This window comes from Gilbertella persicaria (genome assembly GCF_025201335.1).
Source record: "Gilbertella persicaria strain CBS 190.32 chromosome Unknown B0P05scaffold_28, whole genome shotgun sequence".
Taxonomy (NCBI): domain Eukaryota; kingdom Fungi; phylum Mucoromycota; class Mucoromycetes; order Mucorales; family Choanephoraceae; genus Gilbertella; species Gilbertella persicaria.
Window position 1 is genome coordinate 104,360 of NW_026251989.1, and position 17,504 is coordinate 121,863.

General features: G+C 36.0%; 8 protein-coding genes across 8 annotated transcripts; 2 read left to right on the forward strand and 6 right to left on the reverse strand.

Moving 5' to 3' along the window:
* Positions 1-401: 401 nt before the first annotated feature.
* On the forward strand, positions 402-2,153 carry B0P05DRAFT_547871 (UNC-like C-terminal-domain-containing protein). Its single transcript, XM_051578950.1, has one exon. The coding sequence runs from the start codon at positions 533-535 to the stop codon at positions 2,132-2,134; it is 1,602 nt and encodes a 533-aa protein (XP_051433316.1). The 5' UTR covers positions 402-532; the 3' UTR covers positions 2,135-2,153.
* Positions 2,154-2,597, reverse strand: B0P05DRAFT_547873 (thioredoxin-like protein). Its single transcript, XM_051578951.1, has 3 exons — positions 2,494-2,597; positions 2,374-2,448; positions 2,154-2,329 (listed from the first exon to the last, which is right to left on the reverse strand). The coding sequence occupies exons 1-3, from the start codon at positions 2,567-2,569 to the stop codon at positions 2,184-2,186; spliced, it is 297 nt and encodes a 98-aa protein (XP_051433317.1). The 5' UTR covers positions 2,570-2,597; the 3' UTR covers positions 2,154-2,183.
* A 3,941-nt stretch (positions 2,598-6,538) lies between these two features.
* B0P05DRAFT_572851 (uncharacterized protein) lies at positions 6,539-7,591 on the reverse strand (the record flags this gene model as incomplete). The annotated part of the gene is made up of 4 exons (XM_051581464.1): positions 6,539-6,794; positions 6,841-7,322; positions 7,371-7,544; positions 7,589-7,591. 4 exons carry the CDS (start codon positions 7,589-7,591, stop codon positions 6,539-6,541), a joined length of 915 nt encoding a protein of 304 aa, XP_051433318.1.
* Positions 7,592-7,937: 346 nt separating this feature from the next.
* On the reverse strand, positions 7,938-9,872 carry B0P05DRAFT_547880 (uncharacterized protein). Its single transcript, XM_051578952.1, has 5 exons — positions 9,502-9,872; positions 9,215-9,452; positions 9,088-9,169; positions 8,938-9,040; positions 7,938-8,897 (listed from the first exon to the last, which is right to left on the reverse strand). Exons 1-5 carry the CDS (start codon positions 9,688-9,690, stop codon positions 8,022-8,024), a joined length of 1,488 nt encoding a protein of 495 aa, XP_051433319.1. The 5' UTR covers positions 9,691-9,872; the 3' UTR covers positions 7,938-8,021.
* Positions 9,873-11,906, reverse strand: B0P05DRAFT_547885 (uncharacterized protein). The gene is made up of 7 exons (XM_051578953.1): positions 11,785-11,906; positions 10,696-11,726; positions 10,544-10,653; positions 10,265-10,502; positions 10,145-10,219; positions 10,034-10,098; positions 9,873-9,989 (listed from the first exon to the last, which is right to left on the reverse strand). Exons 1-7 carry the CDS (start codon positions 11,812-11,814, stop codon positions 9,901-9,903), a joined length of 1,638 nt encoding a protein of 545 aa, XP_051433320.1. The 5' UTR covers positions 11,815-11,906; the 3' UTR covers positions 9,873-9,900.
* Positions 11,907-12,169: 263 nt separating this feature from the next.
* B0P05DRAFT_547886 (uncharacterized protein) lies at positions 12,170-12,973 on the reverse strand. The gene has a single exon (XM_051578954.1). The coding sequence runs from the start codon at positions 12,921-12,923 to the stop codon at positions 12,300-12,302; it is 624 nt and encodes a 207-aa protein (XP_051433321.1). The 5' UTR covers positions 12,924-12,973; the 3' UTR covers positions 12,170-12,299.
* A 347-nt stretch (positions 12,974-13,320) lies between these two features.
* B0P05DRAFT_456189 (Oxoglutarate and iron-dependent oxygenase degradation C-term-domain-containing protein) lies at positions 13,321-14,990 on the reverse strand (the record flags this gene model as incomplete). The annotated part of the gene is made up of 2 exons (XM_051573945.1): positions 13,321-14,703; positions 14,766-14,990. Coding segments are annotated over 2 exons (1,608 nt in total), but the record flags the coding sequence as incomplete, so codon positions are not given.
* Positions 14,991-15,034: 44 nt separating this feature from the next.
* Positions 15,035-15,660, forward strand: B0P05DRAFT_547888 (uncharacterized protein). Its single transcript, XM_051578955.1, has one exon. The coding sequence runs from the start codon at positions 15,123-15,125 to the stop codon at positions 15,345-15,347; it is 225 nt and encodes a 74-aa protein (XP_051433323.1). The 5' UTR covers positions 15,035-15,122; the 3' UTR covers positions 15,348-15,660.
* Positions 15,661-17,504: the final 1,844 nt, after the last annotated feature.

Below are 17,504 nucleotides of genomic sequence, written 5' to 3' on the forward strand. Positions count from 1 at the left end.
TACTCTTTTTCTTTAATAAAGTTTAATTTTTAATTCTCATGCTGATTTGAAAAAGTCTTTGTGTGACGTATATACATCAGGGTCGATAAATATTTTTTTTTGTTTTTTTATTTTCTTTTTCTTTTTCTTTATAAACTATATGTCTATACCTTACCGTTCTTCTCACTTGTTTTCAGAGAGCCCAAACATTAAAAGAAGGTCCCAATAGCACTATTATTACTACTATTTTTTTTTTTTACTAACACCAAGGATAGCTCAATATCAAATACAACACAAAAGCAATATACAGACGAAGACATAGACGATGATTGTCTTAATATTCATAGACTAGACCATGAGGCGATCATAAATGACCCTGAAATCCGAGGTAAAAAAAAACATACAAAGAAATTATTAGCTTGTATTCATTGTGTATTCAGGACTTTCAAAAAATCGCCACCAAGTCAATGTTGTACCTTCAAGTAAACATTATGATACTGATGAAGATGACGATGATGAGGACGAATATGGTGTTTATGCTGAATTGGAATGGATGGCACAAAATCCTGCTGTTGAGAGAAGACAAAGAATGCTTGCTTCTCAATACAATCAAAATGTACCTGGCACACCAAACAGAACCTTGTTAAGCTCTCCTTCGGGAAGTGGTTATGATTTTGATGACTCACTCAAAAAATCTGAATACCACACAAACGATACGATTCAAGCACAACAGGATTGGTGGCGAATTGTCATTTCAAATTTTCTCGAAAGTTTAATTAAGCCTATTGTGTTTGTTCTCTTTATGTTGTTCTGGATTATCAAAGAACCTGTTATTCGATTCATTACGTTTCTTACAATGATTGTATCCGCCCTGATTGTAGAGCCAGCTGTGTATTTCTCATCACATCTTCCAAACTATCAACAATGGATTCCTACGCTAGAAACACGCAACAAAATTGCACATATGTTTGCAGTGACATTAGTGACATGTTCATCCCTTTATTTGGCTCAACAAACACTGGATACGCATACACCCTTTCACTGGATTGAACAACAGTTGTCTACTTTCAACTTACCTTCTTTTGAACACAATGAATATACAGCAGGAGTTGATTTGTCCTTGATTCACAAACGACTGGCTAGTATGGATCAAAAAATAGCTGAACAATCAAAAGTCGTCCATCAATTTGTCGATCAATTAGGCCAGCAAGTTGCTGCTGAACATGCCAAGATTTGGTCTGCACTCGAAACGCATCAATCGCAGATTGATACACTCTATCAAAAACTGGATCAACAAGTACGGGATGCTATTGAATCTCAATTGCCTGAGATGCTTCTTGTACATACAAACGAACAGGGTAAATTAGAACTCTCTCCTCAATTCTATCTTTATTTGCAAAATATATCATTTTGGGATGTGTTTTTGGAACAAAACAAGGCTGCTATTTCAAGATACATGCAAGGGGAAATGAAGCACTATCTTGACCAACAAAGAAAAGAAGGTGCAGTGATCAGTAAAGAAGCATTTATGAAATTAGTGGCTTCTGATCTCACTCGTTATGATGGTGATGCACTTACTCTGCATGAGCTTGTTGAACAGGCCATTCATAAATACCATCAAGACGTTCTCAATACACCAGACTTTGCATTGAAATCCCGGGGAGCTCATATCTTACATTCAAAGACAAGTTACACCTATGATCCTGTACCTGCCTGGATTCAAAACATAAGAAGATCTGTAGGCTTGACTGTGTGGCATCATGTTCCAGAATTGGCTATTCAGCCTGATATTCATGTTGGACAATGTTGGTCTATGGTGGGTCAACAAGGCACGCTTGGTATTGTTCTTAGTCGAACTATTCATATTCAGAGTATTACAGTTGAGCACCCTTCTATGGATGTCTTGGTGAATGAAATCGATAGTGCACCTCAAGAAATGGAATTCTATGGTATTCATCAACATCCAGAAGAATACACTTTATTAGGCAAAGCATACTATGATATACACAAGAACACAACTATTCAAACATTCGACATGTTAATGACACAGGAACCATTTCATGCTATCTTGGTCAAAATCAAGTCAAATTGGGGAAATCATGATCATACTGATATTTATCGTATTCGTGTTCATGGGACACCCCTTTCCGTGTAAATATCACTAGCTGTGTATACATTTTATTTTCATATTATTATTTTGCATATTAAAGAAGTTTTTCAAGTGTTCCATTTTCTTTGGCTTTGGCAAGGTCATCAGAACCACCAACATGCTTTTGATTGACAAAGATATTAGGAACAGTACGTTGTCCAGTCTTTTCAGCAAGATAGGCTTGAATATCAGCACCTTGGTCTAATACAGAAATTACTATTTAATATCTTTTATTCATGACTTACCATGTAAATCTAATTCAATAGCAGTGTATTCAACCTTAAGTTCATCAAAAAGAGCTTTGGCTTTTTTACAGAAAGCTGTCATTTTATTTAAATTGAGATTTCATTTACTCAATAACTTACGACAATAGCTCTTTGAGAAAATGACGACACGGTTATTCTTGATAGCTTCTTCAACAATTTGTTGTGCAGAGGACATGATGATAATAATGGATAAAGACAAAAACAAGCCGCTCTTTTTATATGTGCGCGTACAAAATGTACGTCATATTGAATGACAAATCCATTAGGAATGTCTCACGAGAATGGCGTTATTTGCTTATTAAACCCTTGCCACAGTTATCATAAAAAAAAACCAAAAAAAAATCGTGCTCCGTAGAGCATCCTTCTCAGAGATTTAGTGTCATCCTTGTGCAGGGGCCATGCTAATCTTCTCTGTATCGTTCCAATTTTAATAAGTGCCAGAGGTCCGAAGACTTGGCAATTTTTGCTCAAAAAGTGACTGTTTATAAACAATTGTTTTAAACTTAGTTTGCAAGTTGTGGTTATCAAAATTGGTGTAAACATATTTCAAAAGTAGGTATTGTTCGACATTCTTATAGCTGTGTTTTTCATGCACACACAAAAAAAATAGTATATCAATATCCTCATTTGCTTTAATGCTAAAGAAGAGGCAGAAAATGAATATTGATATGTTAAATAACTTGAACAAGGAACAACAAACTAAAAAAAAAAAAAAAGATTTTGTAACAAGTTTAACAAGATCAAATTGAACAGATCATGAATTGCCTTCTAGAATTCCACGAAAGTAGAATTTTCTAAATCAAAGAAAGAGATGGAAATGTCAAGTATCGAAAGCTTTATTCTACATGATATAGAGCAAATAGCCTATATCACATGCATTAAGTATGATACGGATCACCATATATTCACTGCTTCAATTTAATGAATCGCTTTCTTCTATAGTAAAGATACAACCAGGCTTAAAAGTGCAATAGCTTAATAAAATTAGTAGCGCGTTATCTCGAGAAAAGGTTCATTCATCAATATATAGTTATACAGCTATGACACATTTAATGGAAAAGGAATGCAAAAACCACTTGTCTGTGCACGTTGATACAGAAGACAGGGCAACATTCATTATGAAATTGATTGACCAAGTCGTTTAACTCCGATTCGGTTATTTCTTTCATTTGTTCTATAGACATGGAAGAATGGTGCCTTTCAACCTTGTAGCTGTGTCTATTCAATGCTTTGCTTCTTTGGTGCTGATTGGATATGAGGTTACACTGAAACATATGTCATCAAGGGCTATGCATGATGCATCTACTAATTGGCCGGTCTACGCAAGCTTGTTTTCCTAGGTGTCTACAAGGTTCTCCATACCTGTTGCCGATTCAGGGCTACCTTTCTATTGCTGTGCTCTGTTTTGATTGATTAACAAGACTTGCTCAGCTCAGACTGGCTTTCTAGGGATTTGCAAGGTTCTTCATCAAGGTATGCTGCTGGTTCGAGGCGTTTGATCAAGTGGTATAAGACTTTTGAGACCTTTTCCTGAAGTCCTGGCTCTTCCAGATGTAGCGAGGCTCTTCTGTTCAAGGCTTACTAAGATTTCGTAGTGCATATTTGCTTTTCCTTGTCTTTTTTTTTCTGCTTAGGAGTCTGATCAACTATTATTCAGATAAGAGGACCTGATGAGGCTTGATTACTCTAATCAAACTCACAATATATGTGTAGTATATGTCCCTCTTTTCTTTTGTTGTCTTTGTGCAATGAAAGCTATGCGTGAAATTTAATTGTATAAAGGCTGTATCTATTCAAGTATGTTGCTTTATTGTTATCTTTCATCCTCAGTATGAGTTGATCAGAGCATGATTCACTTGCCAAACCACAGTGATATTGTCTTTAATATGCCACAACGTTACGTTTTTCTTTTGTATACTTGATTTCTGGTTGTTATTTTCTATTACGAACTCGATCAGATTGTAATTTCGGTTTGTAATTATTGGCAAAGAGAAAAGAACGCTCATCAAAACAGAAAGTACATTAAATACTCAGGGTATAGAGAAAATCGGTGTTTGAACCGCCGAACCCTCCTTCTGCATGAAATTCGTTATTTATCATGTCCAAAGCTGCCTTGAGTTCACAAGTGTCATACGTGATAATATATTTTGCTTTTATATACCACAGACATCTAGAGGCGTAGAATTAAACACCTGTTTATTATTGAATATAGACTGAAAAGGACATCTTTTGTACTGATTACAGTGTGCAACGAACTTTGGATGCAGATTTGAAGGTAATGCTCAAATGAAGCCACCTTTTTCATCTTAGTAAACTCGCTTTCTTTTTCTCAGAAGTATCTAGACATGGTCTTATCTGATTTCGGTTGGATCAGGCCTACATCGAGTCATTCTAAAAACTCTTACCCATCTGTCAAAAAATAAATTTCGCCTAGCAGTCAAACCAATGGCATCATTCAATTCCTGGTCTTAAGATAACATGCCTTAAATGAAAAAGGAGGTCATTTTAGTAGTCTGGTTGTCGAGTAATGATGCATCAAAGATTGGCATGTTTAAGCTGTGTTTTGAGCATTTTTGCTTTAGATGTCATATAAAATGTATTAATAGTGAGCTTTTAGATAATAAATTGTATTGCTTAGGGTCTCAAAGAACATATAAAAGTAGAAACATATGGATTTTATTGTGCAAATGTGGGATAAATGAACATAGGACATGCAGGATGTCTATGAGCGGAGATTGAAAATACAAATAACCCCAATTCCTCATCACGTCGCTTTAAAAATCAAGCTTTCAGGCACCTCTCTGGATCTAGTCTCTGATGCACTTGCATCTTTCAATTTTTCTCGGATTCGGTCTCAAACCAACTGTCCTCTTTCAGTAGCTACGGTAACCTTGATTGGTCTCTCTGAAATCTGGAAGGCCCATTGGACCAACCATTCCATTACCTCTCTGTTCTTCATAGCACTCGCTATCAAATTAAGCGTATAGCTGCTGAAAATGACCTTTCATCTTGAGAGGTCTTTTCTCGCAATAGCTGCTCTTCTTTCCTTTTATATTTTTTACTTTCTTACTATCGTACCAATTTTGTTTTTCTTTATATTTTCTTAGTGGGTCCCTCCCAAGACCACTAATACGTGCGGCAAATAAAATCATTAAGCTTTTGCTGAGAACAACATGAAGACACAGTTCTTGGGCTTTGGTGCAGTGATAAAAGTCGTAGATTTTTATTTTCTGAATCTATTAGTTTAGATAAAGCATCATAATTGCTAGTAATTTATTGAGCAAATATGAAAAAATGTCTATGAGGTTTTTCATCCGTATTATACCATTTTTATAGTACAATTAGCAAGCAAACACATTTATCAAAAACTAGAGCATCTGACGCACATTTTGAGTATTTCGGCTTGTCAATGGCTTTATTTTTCGTCTCGTAGCGTCAAGAAGAAGCTCAAAGGGTTGTCAGGTTGAATATTTTCATGAGTACTACCCTTTGGTTTTGAGATTTTTGGCCATTTTTTATAAATCGCTTTTTTTGGTCCAAATCAACCCCAAAGGTAGCTCATATGTTAGTCAACATTTTTTGTGTGTATCTGAAGTATATATATGTATATAGACAGGCTTTGAAGCACCTTTATGTGTCCAAAAAAAAAAGAAGATGATTTGTGTGGATTGTTGTCTTTTTCATTTCTGAAGCGTTTATTTGTCTAAGTAGTGTACCACCAAATCGCTTATTTAAATAAAATGCCCTATTGAAAATACACTTGACTTCCCTAAATCCAAGAGAGGAATGAAAATACCAACGTGTTAAGAAACTTTATGTTGCATGATATAAAACAAGTAGCCTTTAGAGTATACATTCAGTGTGCTACAATCTATATTTCAAACCTTGTATTTGTTGTCGAAAAACGCACTATAGATTCAACAACAAAAAATGGTCAAAAAGTAACTTCCATGGTCGATCAAGTATTTCTTCCTGCCAAACAACAAAGAAAAAGCGAGAATTAAAGCATTTATGAATCATCTACTCCTGGGTTCCGTTTATATGATGTTACTGTCTTGACTAGCGGAAAACTTTCTTATGATATTCAATTTGACGACTTTTAAAAAGTGATTACATGACAAGCTATTAAATATACATGTTTATTCTAGTCACTATCGTCAAACACAATTTTGTTATTAGAAGGAGCTTTTCCACTTAAAGCCTTGGACATCATTTCTTCTTGCATACGTTTAGCTTCCCAAGAAGGATGAACAGGTTCAGCCACTTGTTTTTCAGCAGGTTTCTTGGGTGCAGGCTTCTTCTTGGGTCTATAATCAGGATTGGCCATACGTTTTTCTTCGCGCTTCTTGTATTCTGAAGCAATATGGTTTGCTTTACGACCATACATTTCTTCCCATTTCCTATGTCATGTTAACTATCTTTCATTTGTCTCTGTATGAAACTTACTTTCTTCTTTGTCTTTGTCCTGCTCTATTAGGCTTTTTGTCACCTTCATAAATCTTTTTAAATTCTTCATCCTCTGATTCATCATCATCGTCACCACCACCACCTCTTCCACCGAGTGTTTCCATGAATTCAGATGTATCTCCCTTTGATTTCTTTTGAGGTCTTTTATGTTCTTCTTCTGCTTTACGCTTCTTTTCTTCTTCTGCCTTTTTCTTTTTTAATTCATCTGCTTTTTGTTTTTCAATCTTTTCTTGATCACCAAACATGATCGTTTCAAATGCGTGTATAATGCTTGCTATTTCAGCATTGACAGCTGAGTTGGATATTAATCGAGATTCAATATTTTGTGTTGTTTGATCTACAGGTGTTGATTTAGGGATTTGTTCAATCAATTCTTTAATCGCATCTTGTGTCTTGAGTGTCGCATTTTTAGAAAGCTTGTTTTTAAGTGTCTTTTCAACAAGGGGATCAAGCTCAAGTGCCTATCAAAGACATATGAGTTGCGTTTTTTATTGGTTAGTCTTGACTACCTTTAAAATCTCCAATTCCTTTTCAAATTGTTCTAAATCCTGAGTTGTCTTTTTAGGCTTGTCTTCAGGTGCTTCTAATGATTTACGGGTGCTCTTGATCTTTTTGATTTGTTTTTGAGTTTCTGCTGTTTTAGCCTTTTTCAACACTGTCTTTAACTCTTTACGTGCTTGATGCTATCAAGAATTGAGTAAAGAAGAACTCATATTAAAATAGATACCATTTTAGATTCAAGCTTTAATTTTCTAGCGGTATAAAGTTCTTGTTTTAAAGCTTCGGGATCAAGATTATGTTTCTCTGGGTGGTGATGACTCAAGTATTTGGTTCTTGAGGCTGCTGCAATAGCTGCCTTGACATGCGTTTTTTCTCCAACCTAAAGCCCATGTAAGTTATGCAACTCGATCTATTTTTGTTACTTGCCTGGGCAGCAAGATAGTTGATCTTCCATGTCAAGTTTTCTTTTGGTACAGTTTTTTTCTCACTCTGTTACAACAAATCAATACAAACGAAAAAGAAAAAAAAAAAGAGATAATATCGAAAACAAACCATGCTTTTATATACAGTAATTAAGGGAAAAAAAAGGAAGAGAGAAAAAGAAAGAAAATCAGAGGTATGAAAATTCGGTTCATAAGCCACCAGCCAACAAGGTGCTTTTAAGCATACTTGGCTGTTTTCCTTCTTGGCCTACTTGATATAGTTGCTTCTTCTTTTTCTTGATTCAATGTTGATTGCTTTCTGCTCTTTTTTGGTGTGGTTGGATTGGGTTTTCTTCCTCTTTTTTTAGGTGTTGTGGTTTCTTTTGATTTTCTTGCCCTTTTGGGTTCATCGTTATTCTGTTTTTTGAGCCATTGATTGTAGGCTCTCAAAGCAAAATTATCTGTTCTTCCAGGCAAGGATCTTGCAATCAAAGACCATTTTGTACCATGTTCTTGCACTAATTTGACAATCAATTCAATCTCTTCTTGAGTAGCTGGTTCTGATTTTAATGTAGGATGACAATTATTCACCCATCTTTCTCGGCATTGCATATCTGTTCTTCCCGGTATCAGTCGCTGTACTTTGGTCCAATTGCCTACACCATACAGTTTGACAGCTCTTTCTAACAATTCGTTTTCTTCAGGTGTCCATCGTGTGCGTCGAATGGCTGGATTTAATGTCTTTGTCCATCGATGTAAACACTGCTGACCTGTACGTCCTCCTAAAATAGATGCAATTTGTTGCCAATTACATGCGCCACCAAAGATCTTGACAGCTTCTGCTAGTTTTCTATCCTCTTCGGGATTCCATTTTAAAGAACGAGCATTGGCATTGTTCTTGGCTGCCATATAATGAGAAAAGCATTGAGATATAGTACGGTTGGTACCGAGTTCATTGGCAATACGTTCCCATTGTCCACTCAAAAGACCCATTTGATCGACCAGTTGAGAAAGTCTTTCTGATTCTTGCTTTGTCCATGGCTTCTTATTGATGGAAGGATGTTCTTGTGTAGTCCATTGGATTAGACATTCTGTAGGCGTACGCGTACGAACCTATGGCTGTTTAATCCTAGTTCCATAAATGCCTACTTACATGAATACTGCTGATTCTTTCCCAGTCAATACGACTTACAGGGAATAACTCCAATTGTTTCTTTTCTATTTGATCTACTTCCCATATACGCCATGCTTCATTCCTATAAAAAAAAAAAGATAAGCTTATGTCTTTATGTAGAACGCCTACTTTTTCATATAATCAAACGAGATCATTCTTTTTGCTTCTGAATGGATGGCTTCTATCAGTCTATCTCGTTCATGTTTAGACCCTAATAAGGTGAGTTTTTGGTTTGTAGACATAGGTATATACTTACACGCTTTACGATGTAATGGACTTTGGTTTGATACATAATCTCTCTGTTCTTCCTCGTCCTCTTCTTCTCCCTGAGATTGTAAATCGACAAGGTGATCATTATAATCCTCGTCCTCTTCTTCTTCTTGGTCTATTAACTCGCTTTTGTCAAAATAACTAATGTTGTCATCATAGACTTGATGTATTGTAAACTTTTGTCCAAATCGATTCTCTTTAACAGCACAATGACTTGCTTCTTTCTAGTCATACATGCATTAATCATCTCATATTCAAAAAGAAGTAACTTGCCATGAGTGTTTGGTTCGCTTCAAGCATTTTATCTACAGTTTCAATTTGCTTTATAACTTGATTCTGTAATTCTTCATTGACACACATGGCATTCACAATAGAAAGATAGTTTTCTTCGTATTCTTGTGGAAATGAGCCATCCTTTTCAAAGTCATGAAGTTCGAGTAGTGCATCAAGTACTTCTTGCATCTCTTCTGTTTCATGAACGGAAGTATCATCTTTTGATTCATGAGTACAGTTTTCTGATTCAGATAAAGGAGTAAAAACATGTGTTGATTCACTTAGATTGGGAGTAAAGACATGATCTGAATATGACAAATAACATTCCAAGTTGGATAGACTTTTATCAAACAAATCATTATTTTGTGACATACAGAGAAAAAGAAAAGTTTTTTTTTTTTATTCTTCTTCTCGAGGTGGTAATAATCCTTCTTGAATTCGAGATTCAATTATTTTGTGTTGTTTGTCAATAAGAACTTGAAGGAGTTCTGTCATTTATCAGTAAACATAGCCATGTTTGACACTACATTACCTTTTACATGCATCTTTTCAAATCCTGGAATATTCGCTCTATTTTTCAAGTAGAATGAACGTTTCCTAATGTGTCATTTTAGCATAAAAAAGATTTCAGTGTCTCACTTACACATAGCCTTTTCCTCTAGAAAGATCCAATTGTGATTCCTCAATCAGGTTGTATTCTATCACTTGATTTAAAAGGCTATTTGGATGGTTGATAAAAAGTAAACTAGATCATCTTTCTTACTCTTCTAAATATTCCAATTCTTCATAAGGTGTAGCTCGTCTGTCTTCCACTAAGGTACCATCAGGTCGAATTCTGTGTTGAATAAGATTATATCGTTGGTAGATTTGTTTCTGTGTTCTTTCTCCATTAAAGTAAGGTACAAGTAAAGGAAAAGAAACTCTTGAACCCTTTTTGGCTGTCTCTGCTGCTAATGCACTTGCTAATGTCTGATCTTCTTCTTTTGTCCATCGCTTAGCCTCTGTTTAGATTAGTATACAACACAAACAATCCATACTTTACTGTTTGTAGGCACATTGCGCATCTGAAAAATGAAGTCTGTGATATTCTTGGGTGAGCGATTAAGATATTGGCACAAGATAGCCGTATGACAGCCATGAATCTTGAGTAATCTGATTGTATTAGCCTACTGTTGTCATTTCATTCAGGCTTACTCTTTTAGTTTTTCAGCTTCTTCTGGTGTCCATGGTTGAATGTTTCTCTTCTCATGATATGTTTCTTTACAGATCTTGGCCAATATATGAAGTGACATGTTGGGGAACACTTTGCCAATCTTCTGAAAGAATCGAATATGAGGCTTTCGATTGCTGCTTGAAAAGATTTCTCTTGCTTGAGAGAATGTCATATTCTCACGCTTACATATCTTTTTGATCCTCTTTTCTAATTTCACTTTATCAGAATAACCCAGCCTTCTCTGTTTAGGCCAAGGTGTTTCTTCAGGTGTAGGATTCCAACCCAATGTTCTTTGCCATGGTGGATACTCTTTTGTTTCGTAGTCGTCATTTGAATCAGTTTCAGAGTCTGAATCAGAAATAAAATCATCTTCTTTGACTTCAGGCACAAAAGTATCCAGTAACTTGTTTCTGTAATTGACCTGAGGTGGTTTTTCAGGATCACATTTCACTCTTCTTCTGGATGAGATGCGATTGGCTTCTATTATTTTAGATTTTGCGCTTTTTTCTGGTTGCTGGTTTGTTGTTTCGATTCTAAGCTCTGTTTCTGTGGATTTGTCTTTCTTTTCGCTTCTCTTTTCACTCTTTTGATTTTTCTTTGATTTTCCTTTTCTTTCGGCACAAGGTTCTACACTACCTTTTTCAACAAAAGATGGCACTGGTTGTTCTTTATCTGTTTCGTCAGAATCAGAATCAGATTGATGGGCAACAACAGTTGTATTTGATTTATGCTTCTTTCTCATATGTTCTTTATCCAAAATAGATTCGGGTATGGTGCGTTTCTTTTTTGTTCGTTCATTATCCGTTTCATCACTATCCGAAGCAGACATCTCTCTTGTCTTTTCATTATCTGTCTCGTCACTATCCAAAGCAGACATCTTTTGTTTCTTTTTCTTCTTTTTTTTAGACTTGTGTTTTTTGGCAGGTTGTGTTGTCGTTTCTTCAGAAAGTTTCGGTTGTTTGTCTTTCTTCTTTCGTTCCTTCTCTAAGGTAATTATGTTATTAGGGCGCATCTAATGCATTGTTAGTAGGTTTAGAAATAAGGTTTTTACTTTTTTTTTTTTTTTTTACTTTTCTACGCTTTATTATTGACTCAGTCATGGCTTTAAAGAAGTAGTTGAAAAAAATTTTTTTTTTTTTTTTACTTTGGGCTTTCTATCGGCATTAAGTTCAGCTACAAACTCAGTTACACAGTCAAAAAAAAAAAAAAAGGGAGTAGCACAATAAAGAGAAAGCTTCAAGATGTGACAACTAATTTAATTATCAAATTATCTCCTCAATATCGTTTGAGAGGCTCACGTTGATTCTAAATAAAGTAGCTTCTATTTTTCTTTTACACGAGGAGAAACACGCGCTAAAGTAGAAAATTAACCTCTCTTAATTACATTGTTTGTTTACCATGGGTAGACACGTTTCTTTCAACATGGGAGTTTATTGAGCATGACGTAGGAATCTTAAAAAAAAAAAAAATTTTTTTTTTTTGTAAAGTATGTACAACAAAAGATTTATTGGAATAAGGAAAGTGAATAAAAGGGAAAAAAAAAAGGGGGAGCATATACACACACATATATATAAACATATAGGAATTATTTCTTTTTCGTTGTACTGGTGGAAGAAGAATCAGATCTTTTTCTTTTCCATTCAAGTACGACATGATGATGTTGGTTTACAGGTTCATGACAATCATCTTGTCCTACAACAATCTTGAATCGTCCTTTCTGAATGACGCCTGGGACTGTCAAATTGTTGTTTTTTGAGCAGAGTGTATTAGAGCGTAATCGAGAAATAAATAGGGTATCATTATCATTATTATTATTAGTGTTGGATTGCCAGAAATCAGAGTCCCAGATTTGATGACAACTCTTTGAAGAAGTAGCTGTACGAGTAGAAATAGAAGTCATTTGCGAAAGAATGATAGGTTGAATCGTATTAAGGTCGCATTCTCCATCAGAAAGAGATGATGATGATGATGAAGAGGATGACTTGATTTTAATACCCGCAATCTGAGCAAATTCTTTAGCAGTAAGATCTTCACATTTCACTTGCTCTTCTTGACACAACACTTTCTCTGTGGCAGCAGCAAGTGTGGTAGGTGATTTTCCAAGTCTTTTATGCTTTCTTGAAAAAAATCGTTTCCATTTACTGCTTGATGTTGTCGTTGAAGGCACAGAACTGAAGGGTGGGTTGTAATAAATTGCAACCAAAGTCATGAAAGATTATTGTAGGATCAAGATACATAAAAAAAAAAAAAGAATATAAAGTAAATAACAAGCTTCTCTCTTAAAGAGAATAGAATAAACAACCAAAAAACTAAAAAAAAAAATAAATAAGCGTGTATAAATATCATTAAGCGGTTATTTAATTTTAAAAACTCCCAAAGGCAAAATCGCCTCATTCGAATTTTTTTTTGTACCAAAAATGACTTTTTTAAGCCTTGTGCTCTTATTACCTCAATATAAAAAATGTGACCCGGTCTTGCCCGTAAAAAGCAAATGTAACCTTCGCCCTTTTATTGACAACTTTAACTGAATGACCCCAGCTGATTTTTATTTGTAACAATGTAGCAAAATTCTATTTACAATATACACATACAGAATTAAATTATTCTTCGTCTTCGTCTTCTTCGGGCAAATCATATTCAAATGCAATATCCCAACGAGATCCAGGTGCTTTGGCACTCACATATTTAATAAAACGCATGATACCTTCATCTCTAAGCACGAGCGATAATTCATTTCTACCAGCAGGTAAGGTCAAAAGCGCACCATCTTCGTCAGCTGCCTTGTAAACAGCCGCATCTTCTTCTTCATCATGGGGAGCCATGTAACACTCATAGCCACCTTTTTCTCCATCTTCCCATGCTTGAGGCTTATTAACATGGCAAAAAGTAACATCCAATACCCCTTGACCTCTAGTGTTGGTGGTGGCGAGTGTATAATCATGACCTGGGCGGAAACGACGTACTTGACCACGGTAACCCACAGGTAAGAGCTGAGTGAGTGTAGCCAACCAGAGTCGGAATGATTCAGACTCAAATTGACGCTGAAGGTAATCAAAAATAGGATCCTCTTCTCCTTCTTTTTGGTAGACCATAAAACGAGAACGATGAGGAGGTCCTTCTACTCTCCAACCATGACCTACCCCTGTACCATGAGGAGCAATACCATCTTGGCCTGTCAATGTGTCTTTCTGATCCATGTCTGTGGTGGCCTTGATCAATTGAGCCAGTGTCTTTTCATTCAAGATTTCTTTACATTGAATAGCGGATTCTTCTAGAAATTTGTCCGACATTTGTGAAATCAAACCTAAATCAAGGTATTGAGGATTCATCCATTCAGCCAAATCAACCAAGACATCTTCCGTCAATCCCACAATCTCTTCTTCTTGAGGGTTTTCGATGGTGTATTTTGTGAAATTATCACTTGTGTCTTTTTGTTCTTGAAGTTGTTCAAGAGAAGACTTGGCAGCATCACTATCTTTTGAATTGGCAACATACCCAATTTCGCCTTCTTGAGGGATATGGAACCAGCCAGAGATACTTAGACGGTTACGAGAACTCACAACTTCTTCGACTGAATGGAAAGAATGGCCAGGCTGAACAGTAAACATCACAAATTGGTTCCATTGAGGTGGAATGACAACAGTAGGTTCATTGGCAGGTGTACCTTTTTCAATTACAGGGTAAAGTTCCAAGGCACCACCTTCTTTGGGCTGCCAAGGTTGTTCAGGATCTGTCAAGTAAAGAATATAAGAGACACGACGTGTGCCAATCACATCATCATGGTTTAGTAAATGACAGCCTTCTCTATAGGAATTGATACTCATGTCCATTTTGGAACCCGAGAGAGGACCACAGTCAGTGACTTGAGAGATAAAGTGACGGAATTCGTTTGAATAAATAGCATTACGAAGTTCAAATAGACTTGAAAGTTGTTCAAGTTCATTTTTTGGAAGACCATCTAAATTAGCTAAATCGCCTGTTTGATTGACCTAGATTTTCTTGTCAATGGATACTGTTTTTTCTGTTTTTTTTTCTTCTTCTTTTTCTTTACCTTGTAAATATCAGTTTCTTTTAAAGTGAAATGCAAGTTAGAAAGGATTTCTTGACGAACTTTGCGTAAAAGTGTGTCGTTGACAAGATGATCAATCTTGCAATGAAGGTAAGGTTTAGATTCCTTGAACGCTTTTTCGATTTTTTCAGTCGAACTTTGGTCAAAAAGACCTTGATAGAATTTGTCCTTGTAGTCTATATCAAGCTTTTGTCTCTTGTTGGCCATGATAGCAAGAAAAAAATTTTAAAGTGAAAGAAAAAAAAGGGACCTGTGGCTCAGATGTCAAATAAATAGAAAAGAAAAAAATCATACGTTAAAAGATACAGTAACTTGTAAAGCAATTCAAAGGAAAATGGTATGGATGTGACTAACAAATCAATAGCTTTAATATGTGTTATTGTTATTTCATATCATCACGCTTTTTCAATGATATTTGATGTAGTAGCGCAAGAGAATGAATCATGTTTTGATATTTCGCGTTACTGCCCTGGAAGAACAGTCCTACATGAATTTAATTCACAGAAATGCTTTTATTGTCAGCTAAAGAACGTCTGCAATGTTATGCACACACTCATCTATTGAATATGCTGGGTTTTCTTTCACTATCCGTCGTATTTACAAAATCACCCCCCCCCCAATACAAGAACTTGTTCCCCTGTGTGATGGTTACTTAACGAATGACACTGGTTTGCTACTGCCCAAGACACCTATAATATATACAAAATAAGAAACGGCAATGTGAGCGTTTGCTTTCCCTGCTAAATAATTTAAGCTTTTGGCTTTATTTATGCCGCTTTCTATTCATGCATTTAGGTGATGAATAGAATACCTGAAGAATAGTAGCCAATGTAAGGTATTGGTTATAGGTATCTTTATACTCTTTCATATAAATTCAGGCAAACTCAAAAAGCTTCCTTCAGTATTGATTGTTTCCCCTGGTATGATGTGAAGGACAAAAGTACTATTTGCGAATTGGATTACAGTCAATCTCTGTGTATTTTCTATTTATATGATTTCAGGATAACTGCTCGTAAGAATACCAATAGATGGAAAGATATGTGCGAGCAATGATATCAGACGGTATATGTAGTCAAAGTGTTGTTTCCTGTATAACTATAAGAAATTAAAGGTAGACGATAATGTCTAGTGATATATATATATACTATATTCAAAATGAAATTTATCATTCTGAAAGGACATATTACAATCATTCAGAACAAAGAAACATTGATTGTTTAATTAAAATTGAATAATCAGACTGAGTACATCCACAAGTATAAGATGACTTGCGCTACATGAAAAAGAGAAAGTGGACTGCGATAGGTTACACTAGTTTATTGTTTGTCAAAAACTTTGGGTCTTGAAGCCTTGTAAACTTTGCTGTCCTAAAGACGACGATGTATTGTTTCTCCTTGAGCTGTTGTGCTACAGTTTGCAACAACAGTTTTGGGCTTCTTGTCTCTGTATGCGCAGACAAAAAGAGAATCGGTTGTTGACTTCTTTGTCAGAGTATCGCCAAAGCCTTCACCAAGAATAGTCACTATATCTTGATGAGGCATCCCACGTGGCCAGTACTTTTTTTTTTTTTACTTGCATTATAGAACACAAGCTTTTTGCTTCCATTGCTTTTACCCCGGCTGGTGATCCAAACCAAGAATCACCAATTATTGTTCGTTCTGAGTAAACCAAGGGAAGGTTAAGCGGCAAACAGTCGCAATGTTTTTCAAACGGTATTCGCCATCAAACTCTTGCACCTGCTTGTCGCCGGAGAAGCCGAACCTTAAGATACAAGTATCAGCATCAGCAACTGTTTTGAGCCCTTGGCCAACAGGATGGGGCTTTCTTGGGATTTTTTTAAGGTTAGGCATGCCTTTTCCAAGCCATTGTTTCATTGTTTCATCAACGCAAAGGTGACTGCCTGGCAGCATAGTTTTTGCCAAGTTGCCGTTGTATTGCTTCAAAAAACTACGAACTTGGTAGAGCGAGTTCTGATTTTGGCTATTGAAAAGAGAGTTAGAATATTATTTTATCTATCTATTGCATATTGTTCAAATTATCTGGCGCCATTGGAAAGCTTAAAAAGAACGTATTCGTTAGCTCCCTGAAGCGGTTGAATAACATGTAGTCGCCAAAAGAAAAAGCCAGCTTGAATAGGAGGGAGGGGGATTCACTCAAGTTCCGATATCTCTTCAAGTCGACAACTTGAATTGTAGAGTGAACCCAAAATGTGAACTCGTCGAGTGTGAGTGGTATCCAACCAGGCTTGACAGTGGCAGCATGAGCATTAGTAACGGCAAGCACTATCTCAAAATATTTCATTGGCAAGAAATGTAAGAAATTTCCAGGCTGACAATTGTCTAGCAAAAGGCGGGCACTTCCGGTTTGACCGCCTTGGTTGTTTGTCAACCGTTTATCCATCAAGATTGCGCCATCAGTTCAGCATGCTTTGGTTTCGCCTTCATTAGATGAAGATGAATCAACAGCGTTTTCAAACATGTCTTTAGCCTCATTTTCCGATAAACCCTTCCTGTCTGTCTCTTATTCACCTTGTCTGATAGCTTGAAAATCGCGAAGAAAACCTTGATGAGGTTTTTCTGTTGACTAAGGTAGTCTTTTTGTGAATAACGCAGAAGATTCATAAATACGACTGAAAATACTTCCCACCTCACTTTTTTCGAAGTATCTGGAAGCAGCAAATAATGGGTTGTTGATGCAAAGTTACTTTCTAACTAACATGTG

What these genes read in the sequence shown, in the direction of transcription:
- B0P05DRAFT_547871 (XM_051578950.1), top strand. Translation starts at nt 533, where the DNA reads ATGGCACAAAATCCTGCTGTTGAGAGAAGACAAAGAATGCTTGCTTCT.
- B0P05DRAFT_547873 (XM_051578951.1), bottom strand. Translation starts at nt 2,569, where the DNA reads ATGTCCTCTGCACAACAAATTGTTGAAGAAGCTATCAAGAATAACCGT. An exon ending in TTTCTCAAAGAGCTATTGTC is followed by an intron (nt 2,449 to 2,493) that starts GTAAGTTATTGA and finishes ATAAAATGACAG; the next exon opens with CTTTCTGTAAAAAAGCCAAA. An exon ending in TATTGAATTAGATTTACATG is followed by an intron (nt 2,330 to 2,373) that starts GTAAGTCATGAA and finishes TTTCTGTATTAG; the next exon opens with ACCAAGGTGCTGATATTCAA.
- B0P05DRAFT_547880 (XM_051578952.1), bottom strand. Translation starts at nt 9,690, where the DNA reads ATGCAAGAAGTACTTGATGCACTACTCGAACTTCATGACTTTGAAAAG. An exon ending in AAGCGAACCAAACACTCATG is followed by an intron (nt 9,453 to 9,501) that starts GCAAGTTACTTC and finishes ATGTATGACTAG; the next exon opens with AAAGAAGCAAGTCATTGTGC. An exon ending in AAAGAATCAGCAGTATTCAT is followed by an intron (nt 8,898 to 8,937) that starts GTAAGTAGGCAT and finishes AAACAGCCATAG; the next exon opens with GTTCGTACGCGTACGCCTAC.
- B0P05DRAFT_547885 (XM_051578953.1), bottom strand. Translation starts at nt 11,814, where the DNA reads ATGACTGAGTCAATAATAAAGCGTAGAAAA. An exon ending in CAATAATAAAGCGTAGAAAA is followed by an intron (nt 11,727 to 11,784) that starts GTAAAAAAAAAA and finishes ACAATGCATTAG; the next exon opens with ATGCGCCCTAATAACATAAT. An exon ending in GAATTGGAATATTTAGAAGA is followed by an intron (nt 10,220 to 10,264) that starts GTAAGAAAGATG and finishes CCATCCAAATAG; the next exon opens with CCTTTTAAATCAAGTGATAG.
- B0P05DRAFT_547886 (XM_051578954.1), bottom strand. Translation starts at nt 12,923, where the DNA reads ATGACTTTGGTTGCAATTTATTACAACCCACCCTTCAGTTCTGTGCCT.
- B0P05DRAFT_547888 (XM_051578955.1), top strand. Translation starts at nt 15,123, where the DNA reads ATGGATGTGACTAACAAATCAATAGCTTTAATATGTGTTATTGTTATT.